This window comes from Salarias fasciatus, chromosome 19 (genome assembly GCF_902148845.1).
Source record: "Salarias fasciatus chromosome 19, fSalaFa1.1, whole genome shotgun sequence".
Lineage (NCBI taxonomy): Eukaryota > Metazoa > Chordata > Actinopteri > Blenniiformes > Blenniidae > Salarias > Salarias fasciatus.
In genome coordinates this window covers 474,183-493,535 of record NC_043763.1, presented here as the reverse complement: position 1 = coordinate 493,535, position 19,353 = coordinate 474,183, and the positions used below count along the sequence as shown (strand labels likewise).

Here is a 19,353-nt window from a genome sequence, read left to right as displayed (position 1 = left end):
CCAATATTGTCACCTGTGACCTCTGGGTGACCCTTGAAGGCTCACCTCCTGTTTTCTTTTCGCATGTCGTTCGCCTTCCACTGAATACAGCTTTGAAGATTACATTACGCACATGCATGTGCGTGCATGGCGGCGCGTGCACACGCAGCCGCTCCTCTCTGTCCCGACCAAACTGTGTTTTTGTGTTTTTCTGGGCTTGAACCCAGTGTGTATCTGCTCGTCCTGGTCGCGTCTTCCCATCCCAAGGCCAACTTACTCCCGGAAATTTCTGCTCGAAAACCGGAGAACCGTTTTCACCAACACACACCAGAAATCCCAGCGGACATGGAAAAGCTCCACTCCTACGGTCAGCTCCGACCCCCGCCCCTGCGGGGAGCCCCCAGTGGAGGCGCCACAGCGGAACAGGAGGAAGCAGAACAGGGGAAGCGTGGAGGTATCTGAGCTGGGCCAGCCGCGAGCCCTCCTGGGCCGGCTATCCCCACCATCACCCGACTAACGTACGCTCGCTGGACAGTAAACTGGATTATATCCGCCTTCTTCGGACATCTTCAGAGACTGCGAGTGAGTGCTGTGTCTCTGTCTTTGTGGAAACAAGGCTTCATATGGACGCCACTGGCCGTTCTTGTCAGGGGGTGAACTGCCCTCTACCGTGGGGTGTGTGTCGCCACTCCACCAGAGCAGTGTCTACAGGAGCCAAAGCGCGGCACATGAGACTTACAATGGACATTCATTGGTTTAATTTATCTTATTAAAGGTGTAATACAACATTTTGATTTCCGGGTGGATCACCTAAATAATTGGTGGGTCTGTTTGTCAATCATTCTGACGAGCTGCTTTCGTAAGGCGGTTCTCCGTGCTTGCGCCCAATCAGCTTCTCCCTTTTGCGCATTCAGAGTGTTTATGTAGCCGTGAGCTTCTGAGCTAGTACTGACCGATGGCGAGTCTGACATAATGAAACTGTAGCTGTTTCGGAAAACAAAAGCTTTATTTATGAGCGAGGCGGATCGCAGAAACTGTACAGAGCCGTGCACGCCGGAGAAGAGGAGATCGCGTTTTCTGGGAGAAGCAGGAGAGCCGGGCGGATGGTCTGGAGCATGGCGTTGTTCAAAAAGTGAGTAACAGACGTGGGGCTTCGTCTTTTCGAGAAAATGTTGTATTCCACCTTTAAAGAACTATTTTTACATTCAGAGTCTATTTAGAGCTTTAAGATCAGAATGCTGTTATTTTGTTATTTGGATGACGGTAATGTTTGTTTACACTGCAGACTGCAGAGTACTGAGAGTGTATTAAGAATGTTTTTGTTATGATAGTTAAGTTGAGGAAAGTTTTATTTACTCCAGATAATGCAAATTGGAACTTATATGGTGACGTTTAGTGGACCCTCCCTCTGAGAGACACAGGGATGGGTTACAGGAGTGGACCGGCATATGGGGACGGACAGAGGCTTCGCAGTTTTCTCACTGCAGCTGTACATGAAAGTGAAGTTTTCCGTTGGTGACTCCTGAACGAAAATCATGTTGTGGAATTGGAATAAATTTTATTTCGATTTCTTCATTGCAACGGAGAGGTGTTATTGCCAGTGGAAGCAGCCATGACAGCGCGAGTAAAGTAAGCATTGCCCTGTGGACCGCGGCTCCCACAGTGTCTACATCTCGGGCCACCCTGAGGGGAGCATCACCGGAGGACACACCAGCCACGGCCTCCTGGGCCACGCGGCACTCCTCTGGGTTTTTAGCGTGATCGCTGCCACTCCCCATCCACTGGGCTTGGTCCTGGGACCAAGAGGCTTCTCAGTGAGGCTGGTCTCTGGGATTCCTCATGACGACGCTGGTATACATCATTCAGTGTTTTCAGCACCGCCTTCTGTCTTCGTCTATCTTCTCGCCTTCCGTCAGGAGGGATGAAATAGAACCAGAGTTACGAATGTAACTACGGTTCTATGAATCCCCGATGACCGGCAGAGCGCTCTGTCTCTCAGAATCCTCATGATCACACGAAAAGATTCTGTAGGAGCCAAGAGAGGAAGGAAGGAGAGAGGGAAGGGGGATGAAAGAGAGGAGATGAGGAGATGGAAGGAGAGTGAAGTTGGGGGGTGAGGAGGGAGGGAAGGAGAGAGAGAGAGAGAGAGAGAGAGAGAATATTCAGAAATACAATGAAAACATTTGAAAAGGAATGATCTTAATGTTGTGAAGAAAGAAAAGATAATCAGTCTGAGAGGAACATCAACTTCCCTCTGGATGCCGTTCAGAGTCCTTAGCATCATAGCAAGCAGCACAGCACGTATAGAGGATTACTACTGCAACAACACATCATCAGTAGGGTAAAACTAAACTGTTTCATGACGGTCTAACTCCAGCTCACGTTCCCTTTCAGTGGATGAGCAATGCTTGGTGAATTCTGCTTCACAATGACAGGAAGAGCCCACATCCAAGGAAGCATAGCGATAGCCCTGCTGAGAAAGTTAGCAGAATGTACGTCAAAATGAAAACGCTGCAGATCACATCCATAAACTGAGTGGAAACTACGAAGATAACGTGAACTGAAGTCATCATTCAATGCAGAGGAAAGTAAATGTAACTATGTTCAAGAGCAACTCCATCCATGACGCCAGATCTACTTCCTTCCAGCTTCTAACGCGTCCGCAGCAACCACCCGAGCAACAAGGCAATAGCAGCGTGGCTACTATGTTCTTCCAGCTGAAAGCACAGACGCCAAAACGAATGAACGATGGTTTGTGTTCATCAACTGACAGGAGAATATGGGAATAAAGTGGACATTTGTTGCTAGAAAAGTTGTCAAAAAAAAAGGCAAGTCTTCAAACTATCTTTAAATGCAGCATTTTCCACCGAAACTAGAAGAGGTGTCGCCATGTTTTTAATGGGAGCAGCAGAGAGACGCAGTCTGGCCTGAAGACGTGTCCAGAGGACAGACTGAGGGTCAAACAAAGCTCTGGGACTCTCTCTTGGCAATTTTGTGGCATGTCTACAAAATGTGCTGTGGACCAGTGTCGGTCCTACGCTGTCTGGGGAGACGGTCGCTGTGCTCCATCAGCTCTGCTCTTCCTCCAGACACAACACAGAGCCTCATTCTGCTCATCCCTGATGGGAGGAAAAGAAGAATGATGAAGCACTTTTCCTCTTCTCTGGCCTCATTCTGCAGCTTTACTCCTCCTCCTCCTCCTCCTCCTCCTCCTCCCCCTCCTCCTCCTCCTCTTCCTCCTCCTCCTCCTCCTCCTCCTCCTCCTCCTCCTCCCCCTCCTCCTCCTCCTCTTCCTCCTCCTCCTCCTCCTCCTCTTCCTCCTCCTCCTCTTCCTCCTCCTCCTCCCCCTCCTCCTCCTCCTCCTCCTCCTCCTCCTCTTCCTCCTCCTCCTCCCCCTCCTCCTCCTCCTCTTCCTCCTCCTCCTCCTCCTCCTCCTCCTCCTCTTCCTCCTCCTCCTCCTCCTCCTCCTCCTCCTCCTCCTCCTTGGATCTAGCAGTCAGTCTGCCCTGAAACAAGACTCCATAGGAAGACATCAAACATTTTCACAGCTGAGGACAATATTGAGTGACACTGTGTCACAAACACAAATAAAGGAAGTTTTTCAGACCCTGAAACATTTGGTCAGACAGGTTTCTGCAGCTTACGCCTCATTCATTTATGGCTATGCAGAAATATAACAACATGCATCAACTGAGCACAGAAGGAGAGTTTCTTCACTGGCGAACAATCTGTATTCAGAAGAGAAGCTCTGCAGAGGAGCAGGAGGGGGAATCAGGGCAGTGGATCAGCAGGGTGCGCATGCTCATAACACACACACACACACACACACACACACACCTCTTGTCTGTGGTAGAAGTGTCATCATAGCTGTTTGCTGCTGTCTTCAGTTTTATCAGTGAGTCAATAATGACTGTTTTCTGTGGACAGCAAAGCACAGCGAGAGCATCTGTAAGTCTTTTTAATGTGTCACTGCGACGGGATGTGATGATTAAACATTGTATGTGTGTATGTGTGTGTGAGTTGCAAACTGCATTCATACAGACAGCAACTGTCCTGACCATGCACAGACATGCATGTACACACACATTCATCAGCGCAGGCTCTCTAACAGGACGCCTCATTCAGCCTCGCCAAACCAACCGCTGGTACCAACACTGCTGCAATCTAGGCCAAGCTATTTATATAGCAAGCAGCCAAGAGCGGGCACAGAGCTGAAGGGATGACGAGGATGTGAGGACAAAAGAAGGTCTGCAGGGTGAAGAGACAGATCCAGGGGGGGACGAGGGGATGAAGACAGTAATGGCGCCTTTCCACCAGTCCCTGCTTGGTCCTACTCCTCAGGGTTCAGCCCTGGTACCCGCACATTTCCTTTACATTTTAGTACCTTGTAGCAGGTACTTTCATCGTCCCTGCTTGGCTGAGGTTCCAAGCGGGCCGAGAATGTGACGTCAGCAGATGCCATCCACTGATTGGTCAGCGCGTGACGTCAGTGCTGAAAAATCGACCCGGCAGAGGAGAGGATTCAGGAGCACACTGCACCGGGACAGGGTACCGGGAAGCCTCCGGTGAAGCTGCTTTAGCCTGATGGAGCCAACCCAGTTTCATGGCAACTTGTGCTATGAGTGGCGTAAATTAATCTACTGAATCGCATCCAGAGCATGATTTTCACAGTTTTTCGTGTCCCACGCCTCTCTTTAAACTAAAGCATTTCAGTGAGAGTCGCCTGGCCACGCCCCCTCACATAAAGGAGGCATATGCTAATGTTTCTTTTATCCAGACACTCAGACAGCAGCCCGTTTTACTGTTATTGCCCTGTCCACACTGAAGGCAACTTTAAAGATGAACAGGAACATTCTGGAAACATCGCCATCGCATCCATTCAAATATAAAAGGGGAAAAAATTATCCATGGTCGAAGTACATATTGGCGATCTACGTGGTTACATTCTGGGTTGAAATGTGTTCAGTAGGGAGTAAGGCCACATATCAAAGCGAGTTTGATCGGGGACGAACGGTCATGCAGCGCAGGGCGGCGCCACGACGGGCCACCGGCTGCCGACAGCTCCGCCGTGGGCGGCCGGCTGCTCCGCTGCTCCCCTGCTCCCCGGCTGGGCTGTGCAGCCTGCGCCGTGCTCCCCGGTTGGGAGGCTGGAGGACAAACTGGGCCCTGGCCCACCCCCCCTGTGGCACCCAGTGCAGACCATCCCAGAAGAAATCCACCACTTTCTTTAGAATCTGAGCCAGGGGCCTGGAGGGGGGTCTGCCGGCGAGCTGGAGCCACAGCTGGGATGAAACCAGCTGATTTAAAACCAGGACTCTGCCTCTGAGGGAGGAGCCAGCTGTACCTGCGGAGCTTACCCTCCACCTTTTCCATGATGGTCTCTCAGTTCTTCTGAACAAAATGCTGTTGACTCAGCATATAAAGCCGTCCTTCTTACACCTTCAGTGTTGTGGATGCACTGGCAGCTCCGCCCACGTCCAGCTGTCTGGCTGCAGAGACCTGAGGCTGTTCCTCAGGAAACCCTCCACCCTCCACCCTCCACCCTCCACGCTCACTCTTTCCTGATTTAGGAATTGTGTGTTAACACGTAGGGCTTTGGGAGGCGGGCTTATCAAGTTGGGTGTGGTGGAGGGGGCCATCTAAGTGGCCCCAATCACTGCACGCTTCAGTGGCTCGCCTCTCAGTCTTAATTGCACTTAGTCATCTAACACGACCAAATACATACAAACACACACATCGGGGGGTCTTGGCGCGCTGTGTCGGGGGTGGGGCTGTTCAGGTGGATGAGACTGCTCGTTTGGCCTCACTCGCAGCACGGTGTGGTTACTGACCCTCAAATTTTAATCGCAAACAACATATACTCCATCAACACTCATGAGACGGAGGGGGGGGAGGGAGGGCAATGGGGTCTTCTGCGCCCCCGTTTCCAGATTCCTTCTGGTGGGGGGTGGGGCGGGGGGGGGCTGTTGTTTTCCCCACAGGCCTGGGGTTTGTAGCGGCTGTGGTTTGGGGGGCTGCTGGCTCAGGGGGGTGCATACCTGTCTGCGGCGGTGGGGTGGGGAGGTGGGGGCGGCAGTTGTGGGTGGCGGGGGGTCCTGGATGTGGGGTTCGGTGTTCCCTTGCCTTCCGGGGGGGTCTCCCACAGGATGTGACAGTTGGATGACGCGGGAATGTGAGTGTGTTTGGGGTAGGATGGACTGTGTGTGTGTGTGTGTGTGTGTGTGTGTGTGTGTGTGTGTGTGTGTGTGTGTGTGTGTGTGTGTCTGTGTGTGTGTCTGTGTGTGTGTGCGCGTGCTTGTTAGCGTGTGCGTGAGAGTGTGTGAGTGTGTTGGAATGTGAGTGTGTGTGTGTGTGCGTTTGGTTTAGGGATGAGTGGTTGTGTGTGTGTGTCAGTATGAGTGAGTGGGTTTGAGTGTTCGGTTGGGGCGGGGGGGAGTGAGGCGAGAGAGGACAGGGGGTGGAGGGGGGGGCCGGGCGGTGGACGGGGGGGTGGGTTCCGGGTGGGGGTCGTGGGGTGGGCGGGTGGGGGGGTGAGGGGGGTGGGGGGGGGGTGATGCCCTGGATCTCGGGGTGCGTGGCCGGAGCGCTGGGGGGTGTACTGGCCTGGGTGGGTAGCCGCCCGTGTGGGCTGGTTCTCCCGGGGGGGTCATGGCCCTCCGCCTGGGTGGGGGGTTGGCTCCTGGCTCTTGGGCCTTGGGCTCTCGGCCCTGCCCGCCCCGGGCGTCCGGCGCCCGGGGTGGACCGGCTCCTGCCGGTCGTGGCTCCGCGGGGCCCGGGCCCCGGGGCTGCCGGGGTCCCCGGCCGGGGCTTTCCTCTGCCCCGTTTCTGGACTGGAGCGTGGGCGTCTGCCTGGTGGGGCGGCTTGGATCCGGCTCTGTGATGACCGCCGGCTGTCTGGGCTCTGAGGGCCTCTCTGGCCTGCTTCTGGCCTTCTCAGAGGTCAGAGGTCATATATGCATGATCACTATCACCATCACTGTCACCATCATATTCACATGATCACGTTGATCTTTAATCACTCTTCACATACTGGGTTACCTTGTCTTCTTGTGGTGGTTAGACTAATGGTGATCTGTAGCAGACCTCTCTTGATGCACGCCCCGAGTTTACTACTAGTTACTACTAGTTACTACTAGTTACAACTAGCTATATTAAAAAAAAAAAAATACGGTTTGTGGTGTCCTTGCATTTCCTTCCTCCCCTACACCTCCTTTTATTTTTGTGGCCTGGTCTGTTCACTAATATGGTTCGGAAAAAAAGAAAAAAAAAATGTATGTATGGTTCTGTAATTTTCTGTGTTGGTTGTCGGCTCTGTTTTGGTGTTGTCTAGATTGGGGTTTGGGATTGTTCTAGGTTGCGTGTGGTGTGTCGACAACACTGTTTTGTATTGTGACTTTGTACATAGGTTGTGCCCCCCCCCCCCCCCCCCCCCCCCCCCCCCCCCCCCCCCCCCGTTCTCCCTGTCTTTATCTTTCTCTCTTTCTGTCTCTCGCTCTCTGAGCGTCTCCGTCCCGGTCCTGTCCTCAGCCATGCCGGATGCCAGCTTTAAATAAAGGCAGCAGCAGGAGGAGACTCAGTCTCGTCCTGCTGCTGACATTAAAATCTGTTCGGATAGTAAAAGGCTACAATCATACAATATTGCACGCCCCAGCTGCCGAACAGGACAAGGGAAAAAAGAAAAAAAAAAAAAGGAATTGTGTGTTGGCCTTCCTGGGAGTGGGAAACCCAGATCCAGGGACTCCTGAACCAGGGACATAGCACAGTGCGCATGGAGACAGCAGTCCAGAACAGCCTGTGGAACAGGAACAAGCTCGCTCAGCTGGTGTCACCTGTTCAACACAGCAACGACAGAGATGATCCTCAAACAGGAACATGGATGAAAAAGAAGAACAAGTGCTGTTATCTTGTCATCTGAAGAGCTTTTGTCAGAATGGAACCGCAGAGCAGGTGGAACATTACCGGCTAGTGTCCAGGATAACATGCAGACTGCACAGAGCATCATGCTGACCTTCAGTCTGCTGAGCTCCCGTCTCCTCACGCTCACCCTCCAGGGTCCACACCCAAAAATACACCGCCCTCACACGGAGTGCATGTATTATCTGAAGACATGAACACACTCTCATCCTCTGCCATGCTATGTTTAGGCCCTGTTCTCCAGCTGCAGCAGCTCCAGGTCAGCTCACCACATCCTCCGGTCACCGAGTCGGCCAATCAGACGGCCCGGCCACACTGAGCACTTCCTCTTCCAGTCAGGCTGCTAATGCAGCCCGGTGGGGTTGGGGGGGGGGTATTCACTGAGGCCCCCGCTCAGGAACTCATATTCCAACCAAAAAAGGTTCTCACACGGGAGAACTGAGCCTCAAAGAACTGAATGGAACATCTAAAGGAAGAACACTGAGGACGTTCTGCTCCAGAATAAAGTCTGCTCTGCTCACAGTCCTCTCAGATGGTTCATCAGTTCATACTGGAGGATCTCATCAAGTTCCACTTCAACACAGTCAGCAGCGTTCTCTATCAACAGAGTTGATAATCTGCATCAGAGAAGCGCTGATCACAAATGATAATGTCTGGATGGGTCAATCCACAACACAGAGAAATGTCCAGGATCTATTAATCCAGCTTCAGAGTCCAGGATCTATTAATCCAGCTTCAGAGTCCAGGATCTATTAATCCAGCTTCAGAGTCCAGGATCTATTAATCCAGCTTCAGAGTCCAGGATCTGTTGATCCAGCTTCAGATTCGGGGTCATGGGTCGTCATCCTGAGCAGCCACGGTCACCTCTGCTGTTCAGCTGATGTGCTTCTTCTTTGCTGTGGCGCCATGGCCGACCTCCAGAGGAGCGTCTGGGTTCTGCTCCTGCTGTTGGATGGTTCTGGTCGGACCCTGAGGAGAACTCAGCTGGGCTGGGTTGGGATGAGACTGACAGACACTGCTGGAGCTGTTTCAGGAAACACTCAGGTCTTACTGAGCTCACAAACCCTTCCGGCGGATCACAGCCCACACAGCACTGTGTGGAACCACAGCGAGAGAACTCAGAGTGAGAACACACGGCAGCAACACATCTGCTCTCTAACCCGCATTTTCTCACCTGTTCTCCAAGAGAGCTGTTCCTGATGGAAGGACTCACGCCTCTACACTCTGACAGTGTCTATAGTAGACGCCATGGAGGTATCCACGGCTCCACACTGTGGAGGTTTCATGGTTCTACACTGTGGGGGTATTTGAATTTCTACTCAAAGGTGTGATTGTTGATTGAACGTCCATCCATCTACTGTCAGATCTCAGTGACATGAGGACAAGGTGCTTGTGGAGTGAGGTGGACTTTACTCTGCACCTCTTTATGGTGAGTTAACAGCCTCTTCTAAATACCAGGACAGAGGCAGGAATTCCAGAGAGATCCATGGACCACAGACGGATGAGATGCCATGACTTCCGCTGATATACTGAAATGCCCAGTTTTTATCACAGAAAGGACAAATGCAGACATGTTCCAACCTGTGCAGGTGTGTATTGATGAGTACAGGGTAAAACAAACCAACAGCGAGCAGCTCGTCTCGACCAGCTGGAAAACATCCTGCTGCTGCCTGGTCCCGTCCTAATCCCACAACTCTGATAAAAGCAGAGTTCTATTTTTAGCTGGACTTGTTTAATTGAAGCGTATGGAAAATATTCCATTGACATTCTCCCTGAATGTGTGTGGGTGGTGTTTCTACTGAAAAGCTTGAAAAGCTGCAGCGTGAAATGCTGAAATGCAATGAAGTGAGGAGGCAAAACCACAGGTGGGGGGGGGGGGGGGGGGGGGGGGGGGGGCTGTTCCAGGGCTGCTCATTCACAAACTCACACAGCAGGAGGGGTCCATGCAGAGGGCTTCAGCGCCAGATTTCTTCTTTCTGCTCTACATCAAGATAGAAACATGATAAACTGAAGGCTGAGGAGGGAGGAGGGCTGAGAAATATTCCTGTTCTAACAGATGGGCAGAGGACGACTGGGACTGTGTTGAGAGGCCAACACAGTAAAGAGAGGTGGGGATCAAAATAAAACGGGAAGGGACAAAACAGATAAGACACACACGTGCCTTATGCCATTTTCCCGCTGGAACCAGCAGGTCGACCCTCTAACAATCACCTTTCCCACCGGTATCAGACACAGAAGAACCTGACTGCCCCCCTCCTGTCCACCACGGGGGAAATGACATTGGCCCAGTCTACAGGTGTTTTTCAGTCCGATAGAAAACAACCATATTAAACGTATTTGCGATCCATGTTCAGTCCAGGGTCCTGTGACAGGAGGAGTGTCTCAGGGAACGTTCAGGTCTTCACCGTTCAGCAGCAGTCCTCAGAGCCCAGCAGTGTTTTTCTCTGCTGATATCTGATCAATAATATCTCCAGGACACGCTGCTCAGAGAGCTCCTCCCCCAGCCGGAGTCCCGCCCCGCCCGGCGCCACGTTTGCTGCTTCCAGCATGTGTTTACAGGAATCCGTCTCTCGTTACCATGGGAACCAGTTAATCCGGAACACCGGGCGGCGGTCCGCTGGTAGTCTACCACCGAGTTCTTTCAACACCTGCCTCCATCTCTCCTCTCCAGTGTTCGTTCTGTTTTTGACTTCCCTGTTTCCTGCTTCCTGTTTCCTGTCACATCATCACGTCACTCCGTATGGAACCTTTAATCCGCTCTGCTGTCAGCAGCTGTTTATATGAGACACGGAGCAGATTCTCAATCAGCGTACCCGACCTCGAACAATCGAATCTGAAGTAAAGTCCGCTCTGAGTGAAGCGGATCCACTTCACCTACAGTCCCATCAGGAGGGGGTTTTGGGCCCCTGTAAACGTGCCTAGTGTTACCTTCTGATCAAGCAACTCAGAACCAAAGTCTGTGACAATGTCCCAGCAGGGCCATCAAGGAACAGGTAGGGGACCCTGCAGACCGGGTACCAGGTAGCAGGAGGGGTTGTGTTGGGCGCAGACAGAGCAGGTGCCCACTGCTCCTGAACATCCTGGTCCATACCGAACCGCCAGAACTGTTGTCTGACCACAAGAAGGGTCCTCCATGCCTCAGGGGGCTAAAAATCCAATGAAGAACAGGCCTAGTGGAAGAACTGGGACCTGAGGGTCTGGATCTGGAGGAGGAGAAGGGATGTGTGACGTTTCCAAAGTCTGCTGGGGAAAGGAATGACCTGATCTGAAGAAACTGTCACAGCTGAGCAAAGCAGGACTGGACCACCCTGGTCACCTGACAGTCAAACCAGACATGTATATACACCTCCAGCTGTGGTTCTGTTAGCGGCTGTGGTTCTGTTAGCAGTCCTCCAGCTGTGGTTCTGTTAGCGGCTGTGGTTCTGTTAGCAGTCCTCCAGCTGTGGTTCTGTTAGCGGCTGTGGTTCTGTTAGCAGTCCTCCAGCTGTGGTTCTGTTAGCAGTCCTCCAGCTGTGGTTCTGTTAGCAGTCCTCCAGCTGTGGTTCTGTTAGCAGTCCTCCAGCTGTGGTTCTGTTAGCGGTCCTCCAGCTGTGGTTCTGTTAGCAGTCCTCCAGCTGTGGTTCTGTTAGCGGTGAGATAACAGATGAGATTTGTGGGATGTGTTCACACTTCTGCCAGAAAGTCATCCGTAGAATTTGGAAGCCCTGGCTCTCTCTCTCTTTTTTGTGTTTTTTTGTAGTGGATAGTATTCTTTGTGCCTTGCCGGAGGCACAAAGAATTATTTGGAAACTCAAAACAGAAGTTGTTGTGTAATGCACAGGAGGGTATTTGTGGACAAATATTTCAAGAACAAAAAGTTTGTCAATTATTGAAAAAAGAAAGCCCGTCACCACCTTGACTGGCTTCTGGTTTGTGGTTCAGAGTCCTTAGCAACCAGCATAGCAACCAGCAGAGCCACAGCTCCACAGCGGACGCTGTCAGAATGCACGCAGGAGTGTAACACTGCAGCTCACATCCATAAACCGAGTGGAAACTATGAAGACAAAGACTATATCTGTCTTTAGAGAAGCACTCTGTAAATTATGATGCAGAGGTTTCTCCTTTCTATAGTTTTTATGGGTTTAGAAACTATTTCAAAGATTGTGTTCTGTTTTGAAAATCAAGCTGAACTCATTAATCAGTGAAGAGAATGGTATTTATGGTTAAATGTAACTATGAAGTGCAACTCGCTCCGCTAAAAAAAACCACTCCGTCAGTCCTCGTGTCCGTGACATTCTTCACATGGCCACTAGGAGGCGCTCGATGTGAAAAGGTACCCCATTGTTATAACTTCAGGCATTTTATGTAGAATATGAATTTAAAACAAAACAAAACATCAAACTATGTAGTGGGGGCTTCCAAATGTTTTAGGAGGGCTTCAGTGTGTCTGAGAAGATGCAACAGGAACAAATCAGTGGGACACCTCCATCTTCATTTATTCTCCAAAGGCACATCCATCAAAAAGGAAACGTCTCCTCCTGGCGTCATTTCCCCGCCCCCTGCTCCCTCGAGCCAATCACCTGCTAACTCACTCTCAAGGTGCATCAGGTAACTCTAACGTGAAAGAAACTTCAGAACATCCTCCAACCTTAAACAGCTTTAAAATGACAGCACAGATCTTCTAAACATTTACAATGTTCACTAATGGAGGAAGAAGTGGAACGAAACATCAAGAACACAGAGCAGGAGGAGAGGACAGAGAAGACATCACCAATGCTAATGCTATGCTAAGCTAGCCAACAAAATCAACAGTGTAAAAGACTGTGATGATTTTTTTAGTTCTTTCAGCAGAACTGTTATAACTGTTGAGCCTCAAGAACGTCGACTGACCATGTTTATATCCTTAATGACTTAAATAGCAGCCTGCAATGACATTTCAAACCAAGAATGTTTTCGGGTTCTCCAAATGCAGAGTGAGTATTGATTGACCTGGAGCAGTCTCAAAGCAACAGTTTTCTCAGGTAACATAAATCCAGAAATAAGAGACATGCACCATTCAACACAGTAAATCAAAGAAAAAAAACAGCAGCAGGTAACAGACAGTGAGTTGTTGACCTCCAGGTCCTGGTCTGGGCGGTCCTCTCTGACTGTCATAGGTCCTTGATGCTGAGCAGTGGCTCCACCAGCTTATTGTGGACATGCATTAACCCTGCAGAGGAAAAATGAAACATCACTGCCACGGCTCATTATTAACCAGTAGAATTCCCCAGTGAATCACAGGATGCTGTCAGAAGCACAGCTATTGGTTGGTAGTGGTGTAGTAACAGAGACAAACATGCAGCTGAAACCCATTCATGACATGTCTCCTGGTGAAGGCAGCAGTGGACCCGTCTCATTGAGGACAACATAGTGTCTGGTCAACATGGTGGACTGCCACCCAGCAGAGGGTGCTGCAGGAGCTACAGCCCACAGGAAGTGACTCTACCTCTATTCCATAGTGGCTCTACAGCTCCTCTATAGTGGCTCCTCTATAGTGGCTCTACATCTCCTCTATAGTGACTCTACAGCTCCTCTATAGTGACTCTACAGCTGCTCTATAGTGGCTCCTCTATAGTGGCTCTACATCTCCTCTATAGTGGCTCTACATCTCCTCTATAGTGACTCTACAGCTCCTCTATAGTGGCTCTGCAGCTCTTCTATAGTGGCTCTACAGATCCTCTATAGTAGCACTACAGTTCCTCTATAGTGGCTCTACATCTCCTCTATAGTGGCTCTACATCTCCTCTATAGTGACTCTACATCTCCTCTATAGTGGCTCTACAGCTGCTCTATAGTGGCTCTACATCTCCTCTATAGTGGCTCTACAGCTGCTCTATAGTGGCTCTACAGCTCTTCTATAGTAGCACTACAGCTCCTCTATAGTGACTCTACAGCTCCTCTATAGTGACTCTACAGCTCCTCTATAGTGACTCTACATCTCCTCTATAGTGGCTCTACATCTCCTCTATAGTGGCTCTACATCTCCTCTATAGTGGCTCTACAGCTCCTCTATAGTGGCTCTACATCTCCTCTATAGTGACTCTACAGCTCCTCTATAGTGACTCTACAGCTCCTCTATAGTGACTCTACAGCTCCTCTATAGTGGCTCTACAGCTCCTCTATAGTGGCTCTACATCTCCTCTATAGTGACTCTACAGCTCCTCTATAGTGACTCTACAGCTCCTCTATAGTGACTCTACAGCTCCTCTATAGTGGCTCTACATCTCCTCTATAGTGACTCTACAGCTCCTCTATAGTGACTCTACAGCTCCTCTATAGTGGCTCTACATCTCCTCTATAGTGACTCTACAGCTCCTCTATAGTGGCTCTACAGCTCCTCTATAGTGGCTCTACATCTCCTCTATAGTGACTCTACAGCTCCTCTATAGTGACTCTACAGCTCCTCTATAGTGACTCTACAGCTCCTCTATAGTGGCTCTACAGCTCCTCTATAGTGGCTCTACATCTCCTCTATAGTGGCTCTACATCTCCTCTATAGTGACTCTACAGCTCCTCTATAGTGACTCTACAGCTCCTCTATAGTGACTCTACAGCTCCTCTATAGTGGCTCTACAGCTCCTCTATAGTGACTCTACAGCTCCTCTATAGTGGCTCTACAGTTAAAGGTTAACAACCCGCAGCCTTGAAAGGCACAGAACACAGATGACCTTAAATGCATCTTAAATTCAAGATCTGATTACAATTCATTTAGTTCGTCTCTAACTTTTTGATGTGTTTCTATTCCATTGCATGGTGATGCTGCTGGAATTGTGGATGGATAAACAAAGGGATGGATGGATCGACAGATGAATGGATGGATGGATAAGTGGATGTATGGAGAGACACGTATTGTGAATGTTTATCATGTGAAAAGGAAAACGTTTCATTGGTCATGATTCTTGCAGATCTCTGTCCTCTGTCCCCCTCTCAGCTGGTACCTTTGAAGTATTTGACTGTTTTCACTCGCAGCTCCAGGGTGGCGTCCTCGTCGCAGATGAAAATCGTGCGCGGATGCTGCTGGAAGGCCGAGACGGTCCACATGTGGTTGACTCCCTCCTCAATGGCTTTGTACAGAGCGAAGGCTTTGTGAGCGCCTGTGATGAGAATCAGCACCTGAACACAACATGAGGGTCAGCGTGGGACCGACTGAACGCTGCGGGAACTGAACCCAGAACGGGCGGGGGAGTACCGACATCTGAGTTTCATTCAGGGAGGTGAATGTAAAAACTGAAGTGTCCACTGGGTGGCGGTAGCTCTGATCAGACCCCTGTCATGGCGTCTGGTGGACGTGAGACCCTCACCTCCTTGGCATCCATGACAGTTCCGACTCCCACCGTCAGAGCCATGGTGGGCACCTTGGACAGGTCGTTGCCAAAGAAGCGAGCGTTGGCCACGATGGTGTCCTTGGCCAGTGTTTTCACCCTGGTCCTGGAGACCAGACTGGAGCCGGGCTCGTTGAAGGCTATGTGTCCGTCGGGCCCGATACCTACGGCAGGAGAGCAGCGTGAGAGCACGCCAGCCGCCGGAGGCGTGCGGGCCGTCTGACCTCTGACCTCCAACGAACAGCTGGATTCCTCCAGCGTCGGCGATCTTCTGCTCGTAGGCCTCACACTCCGCCTCCAGGTTCTCTGCATTCCCGTCCAGGATGTGCGCGTTGGCTGGATCGATGTCAATGTGCTTGAAGAAGTTATTCCACATGTAGGAGTGGTAGCTCTCGGGGTGAGCTCGCGGCAGACCTGCAGAGTGGAGAGCTACAGCTTTTCCTGGGATCATTAAGGAACAGGTGGAACAATATTTCAGTACAAACCAATTTGGATTACACTCGGAAGACCACATGAACCTTTTTGGAATAATATTTCATTACTGCCTGAGAAAGAGTACAAACACAGTCTGAACTCATCAAACCTGCCTCCAACTGTCTGACAGCAGTAAACTGGGCAACATGCGAAACCAAAGGGGAATGACTGGTGTACAGACGTGGAGTTCCCCACACGGGCTCACTCTGGACGGGGACAAGGACACTCAGCCAGGGGGACAACTGTCCTGATGCAACAGTCAGTGTTTTCTGAGCAGTATGAAAACCATCTGGATTTCTTCTTAGACCGCTCTCAGAACACTGGCTTGGTTATCAGACTGCACATGAAGAATCCATCCAAAACTCCATTTTTAGCATCATTCTAAATGTGGTGTGAAGGCCCTGCTTTGACCTTTGAACTCTGAAGCAGGGAAACAGTCACACTGCCCCCGACAGGTGGCAGACGGTCACAGTTCGGCCTCGGACTCACCAACATATTCATCCATGTTGAACGTTTTCACATATTTGAAAGAAAGCTCCCCTCTCCTGTAGAACTCAATCAGCTTCAAGTAGCAGCCGTAAGGAGTGCTTCCTGAAAGAAAGCACCCCACACATCAGAGGGCGTGTGTGTGTGTGTGCGTGTGTGTGTGTGTGTGTGTGTAAGTGTGCCCTACCTGTAGGCAGGCCCAGGGTGAAGTAGCGCTCGGCGGTGGGCTGGAACTGGATGATTCTGTTGCGGATGTACTTTGCGGCCCACTCGCTGGCCAGCTCGTAGTCGTCCAGGATGACCAGCCTCATTGCTTCAGCTGCAGGACACACACACACACACACACACACACACACACACACACACACACACACACACACACACACACACACACACACACACACACACACACCGATATTACCTCTGCATCCACAGCGGTCCAGTCCACAGTCTAGTAAAGAAATGCGATGGTAGGATGAGAAGAGGGACTGCTGGCGTGGCGGACTGATGAAGGCTGCCTGTGTTGCCACCAAGTGGACCAGAAAGTCAGAAAACTGGTCAAAACATGTTCACCGATGAGACGCCAACGTTTTAATGCTTCAACATGTTTTCATTCACACCGTCTGGGTTTGTATTCTGTTGAATCTGAGCGTCGCTTCACTGTATGAATGAACCCAGTGTCTGTAGTCTGTCTTCTCTGAAGTCTGTCTGTAGTCTGTCTTCTCTGAAGTCTGTCTGTAGTTCGTCTTCTCTGAAGACTGTAGTCTGTCTTCGCCCTGGTCTCCTGGCCAGCTCCCTCCAGACTGACCGCTGTCCAGGATGTCCAGGTGGACAGAGTGTCCCTGCTGTTGTCCTGGCCCTGGGCTGGCTCCTCTCTGCAGTGAGACACGCCTCCACACAGGGAGTCCTGGTCCAGGACGGCCGTCCGCTCTGGGACTCCCTGCTGAGGCTGTCGAGCTGCCGCTGCGTCCCCGTCCCTCTGTCCTTGCTCTGTCTGCGCTGTCCTGAAGCACTGTGTGTTTTGGAAAGTGCCAGACGAACACACACCATAAACGTGTGTGAACCTGCAGGTGTTCACATTACCAGACGGTTCAGGAAGTGCAGGAACCTGAACCACCGGTCCAACATGTGGACACACCTGGTCTCTGAGGAAGCTGGAACATCCAGCTGCTCCACGTTTCTCTTCACTACAGACTTCCTTCTGCGTTCATCTGGAGTTCTGATGCCTTCAGTGTGAATAAAGGAACTGGAGAGAGGAGCAGCTTCCAGGGGCTCTGCAGGTTTCTGGTTGTTATGGTGACAGTACAGCATGCAGCCCCATCCCCACGTGACCCCGCAGAGCCTCCGGTCAGACAGTGGTGATCAGAGACCAGGACCAGAGACACCATGAGGACGAGACTGCGTCTCTCTGCAGACCGAGTCCCTGGAAACTCAAGACAGAGTGACTGAGGAAGAGGACGGTCCTGTGGGGCCTGGACAGGACAGAGACATGCAGGCAGCGTGGGACAAGTTTGGTTTTGCTCCAGACTCAGCAGTTATTACTGTAATTACTCATTACCAGGGGGAGAATAGTTACTATGTTATCAGATCACAGCAGCAGACGGGCTGAGTCCATTTAAACGGAGCCGCTAGTTAAAAATAACGTTAAAAGTTCCACTCTTCTTTTTAAACACTGACTTCTCCAGTTATCCCTTTATCTTAAGTTAAACTCTTTATTAATATTATATTTTCTCATGAAATCCAGTCTGAAGCTCTCCAGACATGAACGTTAGAACGTTTCAGACAGAACTAACGAGAACCGGTCCGGAGCTAACGCTAATGCTAATGCTAGCAGGCTAACCACACCGGAAACCGTCACCAGGCACCGCGAACTGTCCGTAGCATCCTCAGTTTGTGAAATGAGCCCAACTCGAGTAAAAGGAGGACAAAGTGAGGAGTTTACCCGCAGAAACAAGAGTTCAGAGATCCGGTCGGCTACGGAAGCCCGCACGCTCCAAAACACATCAACTGCGATTTCCACCACACCCGCCTTCAGGAGCGGTTCTTCTCTCCGGTCTTCTCCGTCTCTCAGGAGGGGAGCGCTGCTCTGCCGCTCCGGGCTGCCTGCCTGCTCTGCCTCCATCAGCACTTCCTGCTCCTGCTCCACTTCCGGCTCCACTTCCTGCTCCGGTGCAGAGAAGGACGCCGCTCTGGTTGTCATGGTGAATCTGCGACTCTGGGATTGATGGGTTTCACCTGGTCTCCAGTCCCGGTCTCCACCTGGACCCGGTGGCTGTGGTTCTGGATCACGTGGTCTGAAACCTTCTTTCCAGTGTTGCTGAGAACTGAGGCCCCGATGGAGGGGGGTGAGGGGGTGAAGCGGTGAGGGGGTGAAGCAGTGAGGGGGTGAAGCAGTGGTGGAGCGGGGTGAGGGGGTGAAGCGGTGAGGGGGTGAAGCAGTGGTGGAGCGGGGTGAGGGGGTGAAGCGGTGAGGGGGTGAAGCAGTGGTGGAGCGGGGTGAGGGGGTGAAGCGGTGAGGGGGTGAAGCAGTGGTGGAGCGGGTGAGGGGGTGAAGCGGTGAGGGGGTGAAGCAGTGGTGGAGCGGGGTGAGGGGGTGAAGCGGTGAGGGGGTGAAGCAGTGGTGGAGCAGGGTGAGGGGGTGAAGCGGTGAGGGGGTGAAGCAGTGGTGGAGCGGGGTGAGGGGGTGAAGCGGTGAGGGGGTGAAGCAGTGAGGGGGTGAAGCAGTGGTGGAGCGGGGTGAGGGGGTGAAGCGGTGAGGGGGTGAAGCAGTGGTGGAGCGGGGTGAGGGGGTGAAGCGGTGAGGGGGTGAAGCAGTGGTGGAGCAGGGTGAGGGGGTGAAGCGGTGAGGGGGTGAAGCAGTGGTGGAGCGGGGTGAGGGGGTGAAGCGGTGAGGGGGTGAAGCAGTGAGGGGGTGAAGCAGTGGTGGAGCGGGGTGAGGGGGTGAAGCGGTGAGGGGGTGAAGCAGTGGTGGAGCGGGGTGAGGGGGTGAAGCAGTGAGGGGGTGAAGCAGTGGTGGAGCGGGGTGAGGGGGTGAAGCGATGAGGGGGTGAAGCAGTGGTGGAGCGGGGTGAGGGGGTGAAGCAGTGGTGGAGCGGGGTGAGGGGGTGAAGCGGGGTGAGGGGGTGAAGCGGGGTGAAGCGGGGGTGAAGCGGGGTGAGGG

The 19,353-nt window shown here is 51.8% G+C and overlaps 1 protein-coding gene across 7 annotated transcripts; it reads right to left on the bottom strand.

Moving 5' to 3' along the window:
• Positions 1-12,343: 12,343 nt before the first annotated feature.
• Positions 12,344-18,343, bottom strand: LOC115406476 (glucosamine-6-phosphate isomerase 2-like). Of its 7 annotated transcripts, none has more exons than XM_030116547.1 (9): positions 18,136-18,341; positions 17,332-17,665; positions 16,814-17,205; positions 16,381-16,711; positions 16,197-16,298; positions 15,465-15,647; positions 15,213-15,397; positions 14,850-15,005; positions 12,344-13,081 (listed from the first exon to the last, which is right to left on the bottom strand). In XM_030116547.1, the coding sequence occupies exons 2-8, from the start codon at positions 17,354-17,356 to the stop codon at positions 14,871-14,873; spliced, it is 1,353 nt and encodes a 450-aa protein (XP_029972407.1). In that variant the 5' UTR covers positions 17,357-17,665; positions 18,136-18,341; the 3' UTR covers positions 12,344-13,081; positions 14,850-14,870. The 7 variants fall into 7 exon arrangements, with proteins under 7 accessions (XP_029972407.1, XP_029972406.1, XP_029972405.1 ...); XM_030116546.1 differs by having other exon boundaries at positions 14,850-15,024; positions 18,136-18,338; XM_030116545.1 differs by having other exon boundaries at positions 15,213-15,647; positions 18,136-18,343.
• Positions 18,344-19,353: the final 1,010 nt, after the last annotated feature.

Coding starts and splice junctions, on each gene's coding strand:
- LOC115406476 (XM_030116545.1), bottom strand. CDS start 17,356: ATGTTCCAGCTTCCTCAGAGACCAG. Junction 17,206..17,331: donor CCAGCTTCCTCAGAGACCAG/GTGTGTCCACAT, acceptor CAAAACACACAG/TGCTTCAGGACAGCGCAGAC. Junction 13,082..14,849: donor AACAGTCAAATACTTCAAAG/GTACCAGCTGAG, acceptor TTTCCTCTGCAG/GGTTAATGCATGTCCACAAT.